This window comes from Phyllostomus hastatus, unplaced genomic scaffold (genome assembly GCF_019186645.2).
Source record: "Phyllostomus hastatus isolate PE091 unplaced genomic scaffold, TTU_PhHast_1.1 phas_scaffold_182, whole genome shotgun sequence".
Taxonomy (NCBI): Eukaryota; Metazoa; Chordata; class Mammalia; order Chiroptera; family Phyllostomidae; genus Phyllostomus; species Phyllostomus hastatus.
In genome coordinates, this window is record NW_025334013.1 from 18,425,661 (window position 1) to 18,444,012 (window position 18,352).

General features: G+C 43.7%; 1 protein-coding gene across 1 annotated transcript in view; it reads right to left on the reverse strand.

Moving 5' to 3' along the window:
- Window positions 1-14,124, reverse strand: part of SRSF4 (serine and arginine rich splicing factor 4) — a 26,002-nt gene extending 11,878 nt beyond the window's left edge. Inside the window, exon 1 of the mRNA XM_045859717.1 lies at window positions 13,817-14,124. Within this exon, the coding sequence (XP_045715673.1) occupies window positions 13,817-13,923 (107 nt within the window). The 5' untranslated portion in view covers window positions 13,924-14,124. The remainder of the gene's footprint in view (window positions 1-13,816) is intronic.
- Between the last annotated feature and the right edge of the window lie 4,228 nt (window positions 14,125-18,352).

Consider the following 18,352-nt stretch of genomic DNA (forward strand, 5'->3'; position numbering starts at 1 on the left):
AAATAGCTGACGTGAGATCCAATTTATTTCACAGGAAAATTTTGGTCACTACTCTGTGAAAAGCCACAAATACTATTTGCAACATTTTAATGTCAAAGTCCAGTCCAAGGGTAAATCAGGCACCTGTCACTTCTCTCTGCCACTGACATGTTGGGTGGGTTTGGAAGATTAAACCAACTATCCTACAACCACAAACCACACTCAACAGAGACGCCTGCCTGTTCTAAGAGCAAAGTAAAGACCAGGTCAGTGAGCTTGCTTCCGCCACATCACTGTTTACTTCGATCTGCTTTACTCAAAGAATGACTTGTTCCATTCGATAGAGCGAAAGGGTTCCCCAAATAAGGCAGAGACTACATAACAAAATGTTACTTAACATTTATTAATTTCCATATACAAGGCAATGTTATCTTATTTAATAGTCACAATACTCAAGAATCAGGCACTGTTATCCCTGCTTTACAGATGAGGAAACTGAGGCATTACTGTAACTAGTGAGACCGGAGGAACAAGAACTGGCGTGGGATCTAGCCCTCGCTCAGCTATAGACCAACTCTGAAAAGCACATGTAAATAATTTTATTTCTCTGGGTCTAGTCTATAAAATGAGGGAGCTACACTACACACATCTAGGTTTTTTTCTAACATCAGAAGGATGACAAATAAGAGTCCTCTTCTGGCTTAACAAGGGGGGACCTTAAACTAACGTGGTGGCACCACAGGTGTGCACACGAGTGGCAGACGGTCGGGGATAGATTTAATCCTTATCATCTAAAATACCTTTAAAACTACTGTATGGGTCCCATTCAGTTTTATTCAAACATTTTAACTGTCTCTGAAATTTTGGTGCCTCTGAAAAGAGCTTTCTGATAACTAATGTCTCTCCTTTTGATTCCTTTGTCAGAAGGAGTGATATCAAACACACACATGCACACGTGTCCCTGGTGTGACCCGAGAGTGAGCCTCTAAAGAAAGAGCACAGCCCGACAGATGATACACTTCTTAGTTCTAACTGCAGACACCCTTTCTCTTATGTTCTATTAAAAATAAAGACCATCTTCCATAATTCCAGTATGAAAATAAAGAAGATGAAGGAATTCTGGAAACTGAATCTAAAACAAATTAAAAACTCCCTCTCTGGCAGAGACTGCTAAAAATAAAAACAAACAAAAGCCCTGCAATGTTCCTCCTCCTGCTAGACTCCCAGAAGCCACGTCTCTCAGCCTTGCTCCCCGTGCCCGTGTGAAAGAACAAACAGCATGGCCTAATTATTAAACGAACACTAGTTATCAATTAAAAGAAAAACTCCCTTCTTCGACATTTCTCTTCTTTTGGCTTTTCCCAAACTCCTTTTCTTGGGGTCATATTTTACTCTGACAAATGAAGTCAAAAAAAAAAAAAAATGACGGGGGGGGGGGGAGTTTGTTAGTTTCTCCCTAAAAAAAGTGGGCACCACGATTCTGACCAAGTGTGGCTAGGCAGCTGGGCAGCGCAAACAAAGCCACACTGAACGGCGTGGGCTGTCTTAACCTTCAGTCCATTCTCCCACCACTGGCAATGCTATGCCCTTCCTCACTCAACACCGAATGCGCGGCTTAGGCTCCCAGTCTGAACGCCAGAACGCTCGAACTGGAATGGCATGTTTCTCAAACCGAAGTACCCCGAGACTTCAATTTTAGAAGATTTCCCCAAAGAATGATCATCTGAGCCTGTGTTGTTGCTACAGACTTCCACTGATACTAGTAACCTATACCAGTGGTTCCAAATTCCACCCACTGTGTCCCACTGAAGATGATGTAGAGTTCATCACACCCCTTTTGGAATAACTTAGGACCATCACCATCTTCCCAACGTTATCTCTGAGCAGGGAGACTGGAGAAAAGTCCTGTCTGAAACACGATGAGCATGGCTTGCCTTGGAGATGCACTGATTGGTGGCTCGCTGGGCAGGGACTGGCTGAGGCGGTGCTGGGCACAAGCTAACGGACAGGGAGTGGACGTGGGGAGCCAGGAAAAGCAAGCCGCCACGCGTGTGCCTGCGGCCACCCACCAACACTGCTCACCGAGGGGCATGCCTTGGATGTTCTCTCTATGACAAAAATGTGCCCCTTTCCATAGTGGGTCTCTGCTCACCTTTGTCCTACAACTGTGCCACATGCTTTTCTTTGTATGTGGACATGACAGTCCTCAGCCAACCATCAGCAGGATGTGAGTTTTGTTTTCCCAATGTGGTGAGCCATTCCCACATTCACTCATTTCCTTGTAAGAACCGAACCTCTCCATGGCTGGTCAGGATTAGGGCTGTTGCTGTAGCCAAGGAAAAATTTTCATCTGTTGAAGTTAACCCATGGGTCGGCTTGAACCCTCAAACTAGGGTCGGTCAACAGCACTGTACTTTAAGGGCAGAGCCCTTACATCTACTACCCTGAAAGAAATGGCATTTAGTGAACAGGAATCAAATAGCTTTCTTTCAAAGCACTCAGTGTTGGACCTGTACTTCAGCCAACGTGGTGTTTATGAGGCGAAAAGTTAGGACACATTGATAGGAGAGTAATTAAAACAACAACACAGCAATTCTTGCTGTCTGCACAAAGAGCTTGGAAAACTGCAGAAAGATACTCTGCAACCAACTCTAGTGCTCAGGTGAGGCCAACTCAGGGAGCAGCTTGCGAGTGAGCACTGTGACTGCCCCTGGTTCCAGAGGTCTGCTACATTCCAGGTGTGCAGTGGTCCAGCCCTCAGGGAAGAAGTAACCAGTGTCACAGTCACTTGTTTGGGTCACTGACTACGGTTGCAATTTGACCTTCCCGGTTACAGAGGGTTGTTTATAACCCACAACTAGAAGCTCCTACTACACGAAGTAGGTTCCTGAGACCCTTTTCTACCTCGAGACAGGAAGGAGGCTGCTCTGGGCATTCTGGTTTCCTTTCTTTGGCCTCAGAGAAGGAAGGGCCATCAAGGCCACCCGGAGAAGGTGGATGACTTACCCGTGCTCACTGAGTGGCAGAGCTGGGGTGCGACTTCAGGACTCACCAATACCCAGTCTGGGGCTCTTTTCACGTCGGCAAACCGGCAGTTCCTGAACACCAAGAGCTCTCTGATTAGAGCTAGTGTGGATTCCTGGTCTGCAAACGCTGGCCACAGCTCAGTCTGCACTTGATCTTTCCCCACCTTCAAAGAAGAAAACCTACCTCATGACTTCTCTCTTCTGGATCCCTGGCCATCTGATTCACTCCCAACAACCTTGCGATCACCTCTGTCTACTCCTTTCTGGCTGGCCATTCAGCCTATTGCCTAGTTCACAATTTGCTCATTCTGCTGGGCCCTCAGGACTGTCTCTTCCTGTCTGATCAACTTACTTAATTCTAGGAGAGGCTATTTTTAGTCAATTTGTCTCTTTACACATAGCAGAGAAAGCCAGCTACTTTATCATTCTTTCGCTCAGAGGTCTATAATGACTCCTAATTGTCTCTGTTTGTGTCACCCTCTAGACCTGGAACACCTTGCATATGCAAGGTGAATGACACCAACCTTCTTCCATACACCCTTGTATGAGTCTCAGAAACCTGCCTGACTCTGATCATTCACAGCACTTTCTTCAAAGCTTCAAAACTTCTATCCATTTTTATGTTTAACATAAGGTTGTTGTGTCGTTTCAAGCCTTGTTCTTTTTTCTTTGTGCTTCTCCTCTCATTTGGTTATGAGCTCTTTAATAATAACAACCAAAGTTAATCTTTAGTGCTTGGCACACAGTAACTGTCCATGTTTCACTCATGCCCCATATCAAAGGTGCAGAGCATATTATTAGTCCTACTATTATCATCACCCCCATTTTACAAATGAGAAGATCAAGGCTTGGAGAGGCTATGCAACTTGCTTATTATCAAGGAGCTCATAAGTGATATAAGTAAATTTGACCCCAAATCCAACAGACTCGAAAATCCAAGCTCTTAACCACAAGGTTACACCGCCTTTGTAGAGGCCGATGCTTCTCTCCCCGTCCTGAGTGTAATCCTCTCCATTCAACAAGTGCTGCTGCTTGACGTGATAGCCTGACCTCAGGTCAGCCAGGTGGTATGCAAGTTTTCTGACACAGTGGGGTTGTCTCCAGAGGGAAAAACAAATTTTTCTCGGGCTGGGTGAAGCACCGCAAAGCCTGGGTTAGGTACGTAACAATCACGTTACTTTCACTCGTCTTTTGGTTCCCATTAGCCAGTGTCAGCCATCTGGTCCTTCCGAAAACATGTGTGGGTTCAGAACATAACAGACTAGAAGAATAGAGGAAAAATAAGATTATTCTGTGCAAATCCCATTCTGGAGGTCCCATATCAACCCCCAGAATCTGTCTTTGGTTTTCAACTCAGCACAAATTAGACCAGCATAGAGACGACAGAGTTGGGCCTAGAGGAGGTGGATGTGAATGGGCTCTGACAATATTATGTATTTTAAAATGCATTTAATCAGTTTTGTAAGGAATGACTGGGATCAAAAATATATAAGCATGAATAATGGGGAAAATGGACCAGAAATCAAAGAATGCTGTAAGGTTTACAGCCCTCCAACTGTATGAGAATTACAGCAACCAGCAAAGTACTTTGCAGATAAGCATTTAAGATCCGATTTAATGCCGAACTATGGTGAACATGACTACTACTGCCCGCCAGGACTCTTCCCTCCTTCAAATTCCTTTGTAGTAACTCTCACAACTTTGACACTTACTGCAAGCTCAAAGATGAAGAAACTACGACTTAGAGCAGTTAAGCAATTTGCCAAGGAAACCCAGCACCTGGGACTCTCCAAACCCTGGTTTTAACGGAAAACCAGCACTCCACCACCATGTTCCACACCTTCTGTACAGCAAGAGTGAGAAGTGGTCCACAGGGCAAACGCGATTTAAGAAACACAACCTCCAGGAACACAGAAAGTCACTTTCATCAAACTGTGTTGTGGGTGACAAATACTCACATGAATATTAGCATCTTATAAGAAAAACTACATGGCAAGAAATACCATTCAATGTATTGTAACTAGTAAGTTGTGAACAATTATTCCCTAGGGTATTAGAACCAAACTTATACAAATTTAAAAACCAGTCTAGGAAAACAGAGAAAGGTGACAAAACATAAAGAAAACACCAGCCCATCTCCTCTACAGGACTATTCACATACCAGAGGAAAACAGAGCAGAAACAATCATTAACCTAAAAACTAAGGGATAAAACATAGCTCCTCCAAATTAGGAGGTAGAGAAAAATATGAATCACATTCAAATTTAGTTTTATTCTATGCTACTTCACTTTTTACTAGGTTGCAGTCATATTTCTACCCTATAAAATGAGACTACCCTCAGAAAGCAACAGATCTGCAAACAGTTCGTAGATCAAATGATCACAACCAGAACTTCCTGTCATAACTAAATGTTGTTATTGACATTTTTAAGTCAACACAGCTACTTTCCTTAAGCGGGGGGCCAACACAATCACACCTGTGTCTATTCAGTTTTCAGACACGTCAACATTAAGGGTAAATGAAATGAGAAGGTGTCACAAGAAAAGGGGGTCAACTATTCCCTGATGACCCACTAAATTTCATGAAGACTCAATCACAATTACAAACAATTTTTTAAAAACTCAAAAGATGAAAGTCACGTAGCTAATTAATAAAATAAAGGTTTACATTCAGCAGACAGCACTACCTGATTCCAACACCAAAACTACGAAGAAGACCAGTGCCTGCTTCTAAAAAGACATCATAAGGGGGATGACAGCTGTTACAGCCTCCTACAGGTCATGCCTCTGGGACCATCTTGGTCGTTCTCCTGTCCTTTGTAACTGTCCCACAGTCCCTGGACTGCAGCCAGTTCCTTTCTCATTTTTATTTTACTTTTGGTTAAAGATGACACTCCCTATGCTATTCCCTGGGGATGCCCTTCCCCTGAAACTGGCCATGTAATATTTTAATGAAATTCTTTAAAATTAATGAACTGATAGCCTTATTTCACCCATACGAAATAACTTTTCTCAAAGTCAGTGCTCCCGGTCTGTGGTTCCTGACACCCCAAGGCTCCTGCTTGACTTTCATTCCAAACCTCCCTCCTTTCAGTCCCCCACCCACCTCTAGGTCTCAGAAGTCTCTGTCTAGGAAGACCCCTGCCCGCCCTGTTCTGGCACCTAGGGCTAAAGACATGGTTGGGGGATCCCACGGAGGGATTACAACTACCCTTAAAGTGCTTCCTCGGGTATCATTTGCAGTTCAGATACCTCAAACTTTCATCTCAATACAAAGAAAAGGTCATGTAGGGCATTTCCTCAAAACACAGGCATGCAAATTCAGAGCACTCTGACCCGTAGCTAACAGGCAGAGGTCATTTGCTGCACTTACTGCACAAAGCCTACCTCACAGCTCTTCAAAGAGCAGCCTGGGGTGAAGAATCACTACCAGTCTGTCCGGGGCTGATGTCATAAAAAGTACCACCTGTCATACTTTTTGGCAGCTAACTTGTCAGCCTGTTGGAAGCTTCTGCCAGGAAACTAAAGACTGAACAAGCTGTGGAACCTGAACCACCTTCTCACCCTTGGAGACAAGTCCCAGAAGGACAGGACAGAACCATCTGGAAAGAGACAGCATGCATGCAGCTTTGACCGACACTGTCACACTGCATCTATCTGCTGTGTGAATAGGAAAGAGCTTCCGCTTCCATACGTCAACAACTCATTTTGTAGCCTTGGGCCAGTCCATTAATCTCCTCATGCCTCAGTTTCCCCATCAGCACAAACTAGAGACAACACTTGTTTGTACAGTGTTTTGATATACTCAGGTAAAAAATAAGTCATTCAAACGAACAGTTAATATATTCTAGTTTGACAATCGCAGTGTTAGCTCACAAATTTCTGAATACCACCCCCAATTGTAAGTACACTGTCGGGTGCCTGGAGCACCTTTCTTTCCAGGAGCTCAAAGCACAATGTTCTCCTCAGGTCACCTGGAAGCGCCCAGATGTACTAATAACCCAAAGCACATTCTGTCTAGTCCACATCCTGTAGCCATCTTTTGAGAAGAGGAAAATTCTTCACATGGCCCTTTCATTCACATGCTACCTCAATGAGGAAGCGGGGAGGGGCTAGACAGTAACCGAGGAACAGGGGTTTAAAATGACTTGGCCGAAATAGAGAATGTTCACCCAGATCACCCACTGCGGGGACCGGGACCAAGGAGCGGAAGGGCTGAGCCAGGGTAGTCAATGCCAGTAACCTGTGGTCGGAATCCCTGTGCGGCATTCGTCTCCTGGCACCGATTTACCAAAATGACAAATTAAAAAATTACCCATGCCTTGGGAAAAATAAAGTAACATACTATGAATAAACTTTTTTGGAGGTAGGTTGACTTCAACAAAACTTCAGTACAAAAACTCGGTCCCATTTGTATTGGTCATGCTGTTAATAAAACAGACTGCTATGTAATCCACAGTCCTGCTTCTCAGTATGTCTTATTTGCTTAAGAAAAAATTCTTGGTTAAAACACACAAGACCATTTCACTTGTTAAACTTGCAAAGATTTTAAACATGGATACTCAGTGCTGGCAAGGCTGCTGGGAGGGAAAGTTATTGGGCTGTATGTATTGACGGCTTTGCAAATGTTTATTCCTGCCGTGACATATGAATTTTGTTTCACGGGATCTGTCCTCAGGAGTGATAAAAATGCAAACAAAGTTGTATGCACCTCATGTCCACCACAGGGTTATTTTTAACAGCAAGAAATGAGAGACAACCTAGGAGGAATGGTTGAGTAAAGCATGATACAGCCATACAATGGGTTTTATGCAGCCATTAAAATGATGCGAATGAGAAGGATTTTAATGTAATAGGAAAAACATACATGAGATAAATTAAGTAGAAAAAGTGGGACCTAAAATGGCACCTAAGACCATGCCTATTGGAAAAGGATTCTCAACGACAATTCTTTTTCACTTTGTGCTTTTGGTGCTGTCTGAGCGATCTCCACGAGCCTTTTCCCCCTGCCTTGCCCCCCAATCAGCCTGAAGCTTTTTTTTTTTTTTTTAAAGAAGTTCTTGAATTTCCTGGCTGGTGTAGCTCAGTGGATTGAGCGCAGGCTGCGAACCGAAGTGTCCCAGGTTCGATTCCCAGCCAGGGTACATGCCTGGGTTGCAGGCCATGACCCCCAGCAACTGCACATTGATGTTTCTCTCCCTTTCTTTCTCCCTCCCTTCCCTCTAAAAATAAATAAATAAAATCTTAAAAAAAAAAAAGTTCTTGAATTTGTTATAGTTGGCAGGCTAAATGGATGAGCATTAAAAGCATCAAGATAACTTCCTCATACATAATTTTTAAATATTCTAATTTAAAAATCATACTAAAAATTGTAACAATGGATAGTTGAGAGCTCAGAAAAATAGGAACTCTTATACATGGCAAGTGAAAATATAAACACTGTTTGTTCAGAGCAATGGAAATCAACGGGTAACAAAAGCCTTAAAAGTGTGAACAGTATACACTGACTCCAGAGTTCCGCTGGTAGGAAGTTGCCCTGAGGTAACAACTAGCACGTGTACAAGATTTACTAAAGGATACCCACCGCAGTACTTTAGATGCATGAAACAGTGAAAAACCAAGGCACCCTAAATGGCTTACAACATGGGTTTAATTATGTGTATTAAATAGCATTTATATGCGGAAATACTATGTAGCCATTAATAACCAGGTTGTAAGAGAACACTTAATGACCAAGGGAAAGGACCATCAGGCTGTCAGAAAAAGAAAGGCCACAAAATAGGATTATAATTATAGTACGACCCCAAATATGTTAAAACAAGAGAGGAGGAAGAATAAGAAGACAGTGAGTGAGAGAAGGTAAAAGTGTCAAAAATGTAGCCCTAGCTGTTGTGGCTCAGTGGACTGAATACCAGCCTTCAAACTGAAGGGTCACTGGTTCAATTCCCAGTCAGGGCATAGGCCTGGATTGTGGGCCGGGTCCCCAATTGGGGGTGTGCAAAAGGCAACCAATTGATGTTTCTCTCCCTTTCTTTTTCTCTTCCTTCCCTTCTCTCTAAAAAGTGTGAAAATGCAGAGTGTCATCTTTGGATGATTTATTTTTACCTCTCTATTAAAAAAATTCACAATAAACATGTAAAATTTTTATAATTAGAAACGAACATGCTATTTTGAAATATTAGTTAACTATGTATAAAACAGTTGTTCAAACACTGTTAAAGAAAGCTATGTTTTAATCTCTTCTTAGATAATCATAAAATTAATCCAGAACGAATGCCTTCCTTAACACAGCTCCAATGCCTGGGCCTGTGTGGGTTCAAATATGACACCATTTTTGAGAACACAACTGCTCAAGAACAAAAAAGTAACAAAAAGGGGTCCTTAAAGGGAGAGTGTTTTTCTTTTGTCATTCCTGTCACCCATTTATTGTAGCGTTACCACAGAAAATTATAAAACATTTATTTGCTCTTTGGTAATGGGTGAAAGCGATCTCCCACATAATTAAGAAAGAAAAAAGGTTCAATTAATGAAAAACCTAACATGAAACATTAAACTAATATATCTCCCTGACTGCCCCTCTAAAAGAAAAAATATGGAAAAACAAGCTCTCGTCAATGCAGTTGAAAGGTAAAATCCCTGCGTAGGTTCTGGGGTCGGTGGAGACTCATCTTAGTATCCGAGACCTAACAATGCCCCAGATCAGAAACAAATACAACCAGGACTCGACTCATTAAGGAGTCTTAACACACTTAAAATTAAATAAGGTACCTTCTACTTGAAGGAATTTCTTAAAATCCTCATCCACTGAGGATATGTTTATTTATTTTAATAGAGAAAGGGAAGGAGGGACGCAGGGAGGGAGGAAGACACACACACACGCGCACGCACGCACAGAAACTCCGCTGTGAGAGGTCATCAATCAGCGGCCTCCCGAATGTGCCCGCCTCGCCCAACCAGGGATGGTTCCCACACCCCAGCCTTTTGACCAGGAATCCAACCTGTAACCTTTTGGTGTAGGGGACAGTGCTTCAACCAACTGAGCCACCTGGCTAGGGCTACCTGAAAAAATGTTTAACGAGGGTGAGGACAAAACTTCGTGGTAATACTTAGGTACCACAAAAATCCAATTATACAGACCAGGATATCCCCTAAAAATTCTGGTTATTAACTATTTCACTGCAATATGAAACACAGATTCTAAAATTTATAGTCAAGCTTCCCTTGAAAGTTTTAATTCATGCCTTTAACAAACTAAAACAAACAACAAAAACAAAACAGAAACCTACCACCTCAATGATTTGGTGGGGAGGGGTTTACCTGTCCAGCTACTAGGCAAGTAGAATAATCTCAGGATGCGATGTTTAATTCATTAACTAAAATATGGAAAAATTAAGATACACAGGTCTTTGACTAAAACCACAAAATTTTGTGGCAAGAGAAACTACTGTATCAAAAACCTTCTACACTTTACATGTAAAGTGGTTTTATTAATAAAAAAGAAAGCCCACAGGATTCACAAATAGTCAGAGGCAGCAAAGGTTACCACGGAGTTGGTAGGCCATAAACAGGTGCTAACACTGTTGCTTCCTTGACCTACCCCCCGTGACTCTTGCTGGAGTTAGTGCGGCAGGTATGAATGCAGGTTCCACCTAAGGGGATCTGCCTGGGAGAGCTATATTATGTTTGTGGTCCTAGCTCTTCCCAAACAAAGGCAGTCTATACGCTAGGGTTGCCTGGTACAATGAACTGCTACACACATCCGTCTTCTCCAAATCCCAAGAGGGCCCGTAAAAGCTTCTCCTTGACACTCAAGTCTCATTTAGAGAGGTCACCTGCTTCATCATTTGATCAACTTTCTACTACAGCAGTACTTTATGCCTATGCAATTAATTCTGAACTTTATCCACAACCATCCAAGTATAATACACACCTTTTTGCCCGAATTTTTGAGGGAAAAATAAGGATGTGCATTATACATAGGTATGTGATTACATACCATGGGTATAATAATCCTGTGTGTAATACGCACAAACACCATGAGTGTGCATTATACACAGGAGCACACTGTATGTGCAAAATACGGTAACATGCCTGTCTACTGATCAGATCTCCCTTCTACAAACTTGGACTCTTCAGCAATTCTTAAATGCCCTAACCACCCAACATCTGCTTTTGAGTTCCAATTACTATTAATCACAATCCAGGTATGTTCAAAAATACTGCTCAGGGAGATCTCCCATCCTCTTTTGTTTCTAGAACCACGAGCTTACACAGGCTGCTGTGTTATGCCACCTTTTCCTTTTGGACCTGCTCCTTCCTTTCAGACTCCTTGGCACTCCTGCCATCTTGTCCAGGCGATTCTTACTTAAAATACATCTATATCATTGGTTCTTGGCTCATTTTCCTCTGTAATGACGCCAGGAGGTGTGCCCGCTTGGTGACTGTCACACCTGTCTTCAAATCCTTGAAATAACGTCCTATTTCTCTTCTCAGTCACAGATCTCATGCACGCCATGGTCCAGCAGCAGAACTGTAAGATCCAATAGTTCCTCAAACAAGACCTAGACATTGAGGGTCCTGGAGGAACCTGTCCTTTCTGTCATCCCAGCATTTCCAGGGTTGCTCAATTTTTCTAAGGCCTCTGAATTCTTAATTTATGATTTTGATTTTTTAGTATAAAATCTTATAGTTGTTTTTGGTTTATGTTGTTAAATTTCTAGATTCTTAATGAGAGTCAATCCAAACTAGATTGTTTATTACTTCTCAAAATTATTCCTTATTGGACCAACTCCTCATTACCTGTGACAGTATATACTATTCCCAGGCATTCCTCTTTCTTCTTTTGAAGCCTTAGGCAATCCATTCTTTAAAATCCTTTTCAAACAAACCATTCCAAGTTTTACTTGTTTGAGTTTAAAATGAGAACAAGCATTTAACTCAAAGTATACATTTTATAACCATAAACACTTAATGTGTTCAAGAACAGAATTCTTTGGTCTCCCTCTCAATTCACTTTGCAGACACCCTGTTGGTGGGTTATCAACATATTTGTTCAATTAACCAATTTTCCCATTAAATATCAACATCATTTCCTGCTCACTGTCACTTGAGCAGCCTTAGAAAACAGGCCTCACCAAATGTGCTTTATGTTACAAAACACAAGCTAAGATGTCTCATCAACATCACGATCAAATCTCTGTAATTACAGCCACCATTTACAACTATGAGCCAAATGCTTCACAATTATTATCTCTAATTCTCCCGGGTGAGGAAACTTAGAATTGAGAAGTAAGTTGCCCACAGATACTAAGTGGTAAAGCTAAGATTTAACCCAGGTCTGTCTAGCTTCAAAACTCATGCTTTCCCCGTAAAATTTAGTTATTCTATCAACTTCTTTGGGTTTTGAAGAAAACTGGGAATTTTAACTTGTTCTCTCACATCTCTATATATTACAATAACAAAAAAATCCTTAAGAACAGAAAGCTCTATTGTACAAAATATTTTCCTAAGTCTTTTACTCTAAACGAAGTCAGTATTCATAAAAAACAATTTATTGAGGACATTTTCCTGAGTGAAGTGATTTTTCTAGATCGGTTTGACTTTTTAAAACCCAGCCAACATTCTGAGTATATGGTGGTTACCAATTTTTCTCAAACATGCAACTCACATTTAGGTATATTCCCTAACTACTCAAGTGTTAGTTGCTAATGTTATGCTGGGGCGCAAACTGTAGCAATGTTAGACCCTTTGCAAGGCAGGTCTTTAAAAAAAAAAAGCCAAGGTTCAGTACCCTAAAATGTTGCCCCTACTCCTTTTAATTTTTATGTCCGTGTCTTTGAAATCCTACCTAAACTTTCCTGATTCTGACAGTTTTCCTTGTTGAATTTCTTTTCCCGACCTGACTCCCCATCGGTTTTCCCTGAAACATGTAGCTCCCGCGGGCCCTGCTCTGCCAAAGTAGATTAGGAACACAAGTAACAGACCACATACACCCAAGGAGGCAGTAAGCAATTTCGCGCTGTGTGTCTCCGCCTACAGTAGCTAGTTGACGCGCGTACTAGCCAGGGTGGCCACAATTCTCCACCAAATTCTACAACGACAAAACAATTTTTTTTTTTTGGCAAGCTGGAGAACGGAAACCACAGCCTGGAAACTCTGTACTGAGTCTTAAAGATAACGAGTTAAGACTTTACCCTCGTAGAGGGAACGGTGAAGTCTTTCAGCATGGCAAGACGATACTTTCGAAACTGTCACTAGACTACTCAAACCGGAGTCTCCCGCCTCAACAAAGTGTGGCACATGGCAAGTCTAAACAAGGCTTCTCTCCAGAGCTGCTATCCCCAGGAAAGATGCGCTGTGACCGTCTGGTCCATTACACTGGGGAAGAGGTGAAAGGGGAGCAGGAAATCCTGTCTTTATTTCCAGCGGCTCGTACAGCGGGAAAGGTTGGTCTCTAGCCGGAAAAAAGCCGGTCCCCAGCCCCAGTGCCTAGCCGGAGAAAAACCAGGCCTCCTCCGCGCCCTGAAGCTGTGCGCTTCTGCCTGAAGCCCCAATCCCACTCGGGTTTTCCTTCTCCCCGTCCCACTCCGAGCCTCACCATTGCTCCCATTTCCCTCCACCACCCCCACCCGCGCAGGCGCAGTGGGAACCCGGGCCTACTCGTGCCCCCGAAGCGCCGCGACTATGGCGGAACCGGAGCAGGCCGATAGCAGCTCCGGGCCCGGCAGGCGTCCCTCTCCCGTCCCCGCGGCATCCCCGCCACCGCCGGGGCCCTGTCCCCAGCCAGGCGGCCCTTTTTGCGCCCTCCTCACCCGTTCTTCAGATCCACCTCCAGAATCTTCCCGTAGCCCTTAAAGAAGCGCTCCACATCGCGCTCTCGGGCCTGGTAGCTCAGGCGGCCAATGTACACCCGCGGCATCCCGGCAACAGCGGCGGTAGCTTGGCCCAGCCCCAACCCCCTTAGGCGGCGGCCGGCGAAGCGAGAGCGCGGCGACGGCGGCGGCAGCGACGGCGGCAACGGGCGGACGGCAAGACCGACGCAGCCGAACCCCGGCGACGTACGCGAGCACGCAGTTCTCGAGCGCGCGCCTCCCGCCTCCCCCGCCCTCCCCGCAGGCGGGCGGTAACGGGAAGGAACGCGCGTTCGCTTCCCGCCCAGCCAGGGGTGGGGGCGGAGCTTGCCAGGGGTGCGCCGGCGTGGGGCGGGGCCAGGTGATCGACAGGCGGCAGAGGCGGTGCGGAGGCCCTTGGCCCCTTCCAGCCCGACACATCTTCTCGCGAGCTCGCCTTTGCGGGACACGCGCCGCCTTCCGCAGCCGCTGGCTTTGCCCCTTCGGGCGGAAGTGCCCCTGCTCCTCCCGCCGACTCAACTCTCCCGCCCAGCCTGCGTTCCGCTTTTATCATTTGGATCGGGCGGGAGTGGTTTCTACTTTAGAATAGGAGTTTTGGAATTAAACCTGGCTTATAATCGTCTTGTATCTGTGACCTTGGGCTCTTTACGCGCCACCTCTCTGCGCCTCGTTTGTCTTCTCTGTGAAAGGGGTCTAGAAATTCCAACCTTCCATAGCTGTCTTGAGAATGGTTACGCAAAGCACTTTGTACTGTTCCCAGCACATCTCAAGTGCCCAATAAATAATACCAGTATTATTATTTTTAAATAGGACACTTTGCTTAAATAGAAGCAGTTTGGAAAATGGAGAAGCCTGGACCTTTGGAGCGAGACTAGTCTTGACATTGACTAAGTTACATGACCAATTTAACCTACTTTCTAACTTGTAAAATTAGAATAACATCCCATTTCAATGGAATATCAGGGTAAGTGGGGTAGTGTAGTTGGAAGGGCTTGGAACCGTATCTAGACTGAACATTAGGAGCTTAATATTGGTTCCTTTCTCACCCACTTTACCTAGAACCACAAGAAGTTCTTGGGTTTTGTTTGTATTTATTTCTTATATTTTTGAAAAGATAATTCATTAACTGATTCAAATGACATACAGTGAAAAGTCTTCCCATCTTTCCTCTGGCTGCTTAGTTTCCCTCCCCAGAGACAATCAGTGTAATCAGTTTGTTAAATGTCCCTTTTGGAGGTATTTTACACACATAAAGCAAATAGTAGTGTACATACAGTTATGCACTGATATTTTGAAAATCATTACATATGAGTACAAAAGGAGCTTCCTCAGGACTCTTTTTGTAGCTCATACATTTTATACACAGGAATTTATTTAATCAGTGCTCTAGTGAAGGACACTATGCTCCAAGGAGTAACTGTGTGTGTGTATTATATCTATTCCTAGAAGTACTCAAAGGGTGTGGGCAAAAGTAGTTTTGACAGATATTGCTCAATTCTTCATCTCCTCATTAACACTGTTATCAAATTTTATGATCTTTGTCAATCTGATAGCTGAAAAATGGTATCTTGGGTAGTGTACAATAAATTGAAATTATCCTATTTTGAGTGGAGTGAGTCTTATTTTATATTTAAGAGACCCTTCTATTTTAGCTTCTATGTCTTTTATATCTTTTGACCATTTTTCTTATTGTTTTTCCATAGGAGCTGACAGTATAATAGGAAAATTAGCTCTTTGTCAGATGAGTTGCAAATATTTTTCCCCAGCTTGTTGACTTTTGACTTCGCCTATTTTTTTTCTGCCATGCAAAAATATTCGATAATTATGGGATCAAATTTATCCATTCTCTCTTTTTCTTTGATTCTGGATTTTGTGCTGTAGTTTGAAAGGCCTTCCTCATACTGAGGTTTAGAGAAAACCAACAAAAAACAAACAAACAAAACCAAAAACAAAACCTCCCCTGGTTTATTCTGTTACTTCTAGGGCTTATTTTTTATTGCAATCTTTGATCCATTTGGAACTTAGTAAAGTGTAAGGATCATAATATTAAGAACGAGCTCAGTCTGTCGTACATGTGAGAAAAGAGCCCCACGGAGGGGAAATGCCCGTCTCCAACACCTGTCCCTCCTCTGGTGTTCCCCAACTCAGGGACTGGCGCCCCTAACCAGCAAAGTGCCAAAGTTCAACCTTCGACCACCAGTCTGTCCTTTTGATTTTTCCTTTTAAATATTCATGAACCTATTTACTTCTCTCCACTTCCATTTACTAAGCAGGCCTCATCATACTGTTCACACATGAGGGTTTTAAAAAAGTTTTGTAATATATTCCCTGGCTGGCATAGCTCAGTGGATTGAGCACGGGCTGCGAACCAGTCTCGCAGGTTTGATTCCCAGCCAGGGTACATGACTGGGTTGCAGGCCGTGACCCCCAGCAACTGCACATTGATGTTTCTCTCTATCTCCCTCCCTTCCCTCTCTGAAAATAAATAAATAAAATCTTAAAAAAAAGTTTTCTAATATATTGATTTTTAGAGAGAGGGAGGGAGAAGATGAGGGAAGGGGGAGAGACATCAACTTGATGTTCTGCCTGTTTGTGCATTCACTGGTTGATTCTTATATGTGCCCTGACCAGAGATTGAACTCACAGCTGTCGCATATGAAGGTGATGCTCTAAACAACTGAGCTACCAGGCCAGGGTCACATCAGGGCTTTTAAGCATGCTGCACCCTCTGTATGGAACAAGGCTGGCTCCTTCTTCAGGCCTCAGACCTTCCTTGTCCACCCTGTTCCAAGTACAACACCCCCCTCCCCCCCGGCATACTATTTTTTTCACTGCACTTATCACACTCTACTTACCTTGTTTATTCACTCACTCAGTTTCGCTTTTCCACTACAATATAAGTTCTCTGGTATCAGGGGCCCTGGTTTGTTGTTGTTGTTTTTTGGTGGGATACTTTTTGTCTCCTGCTATATCCCTGGCACCTACAACAGGGATTTTCACATAATGGGTGTTCAGACTATTTACTGAATGAATAAATGGACTACTTCAATGACCTCCTGATTCTCTCTCTCTCTCTTTTTTTTTTTTTTATGCTGCCCATGAGACATACACTCAGGGAAATTTGAACTCTTCTGATTGATATGTTAATAGTCATCGAACAAGATCAAGGAGTCCCGAGAAAAGAGGCAGCTCAAGGCCAACTGTGAGGCCGAAAGAACTGGGACTGACTGGTATGGTGCCCAGACAGGATCAGGGACCTGGTGTCTGGGGGCAGGTCTGCTGCCTGCTGTGATCCTGAGCAAGTCATCTCACCTCTCTCAGCATCTTCCTCTTCTGTAAAGTGGTGATATTAAAATCTCAATGATACAGGAAAGTTGTAAAAATCAAATGAAGATGCACATCAAAGTGCTTGCACACTGCAGACAGTTAAGGATGTAGGGAAAACTTTCTTCCCTTTCAGAGGAGGCCAGTGTCTCTTTCCCACTTACCCTCCCAGGAGTTTCCTGCCTTCAGATGAAGGCAGGTGCTGTACCAGGACGGAGACTGTTTTCTACCCTCTCCAGCTGCTCTGGCTGGGCCCAGTGTCCCACCCAGGACATGGCACCTGCCAAGAAGCATGTGGCTGGTGGGTACAACTGAGCGCTTCCAGCGTACCCAGGTCGATGCAAGAACCTTTTTCTTCTAGGCCTCATGCTTTTCTGGAGGAAAGCAGGCTTAATGATCTCACCTTCCAAACACAAGACGGTCATCAGTATGACAACAGTGGCTGTAAGACTGGTCGCAGGATGGATGCTCCCAGAGGATGCCAGGGAGAGCCAGAGCACAAAACCTCAGGGCATCAAGTGTGCCCACGCTTTGGTTTAGGAGGTAATGCTGGTTTGTCTTTTGTCAGCCTCCTGGAGCCAAAGGTTCCTCCTATAACCACTAAAAATGGCATTGCTTACTTAGTGGGCCAGAAGAGCTGTCTCAACCCCGCAGAGAGATTGATTGTTCAGCCTGAAAATGAAAAGTAATCTCCAAGTATGGGAGAAGTGATCCATTTTAAGTCAGATTCTCCTTAAAAATTTTATTTTTCTTTTATTGAGTCTGGAGAGAGTTGAAGGGAGGGAGAGAAACATCAATGTGAGAAGGTAACATGTGTCAGCTGCCTCCTGCATGCTCCCTGCTGGGAACCAAACCTGCAACCTAGGCATGTGCCCTGACCAGGAACCAGACTTGAGACCCTTTGGTTTGTGGGACGACGCCCAACCAACCAAACCACACCAGCCAGGGCTGGAGGCAGATTCTCTTCTGACATTGTTTTGTCTGTCTCCTTTCCTCTGCCGGCCTTGTAAACGCTGGTAACCCCTATGTTGGTCTTTCAGATTTAGGGGAGATTTTACTCATCTAACATTCAGGAGCATGGGAATTTCTGATTTTATTTTTTAGTGCCTCCCTTCCCCAAATTTTCCAACATGCTGCCAGCGGGATTTTTCCAAGGCAGTTTTTGATCTTTTG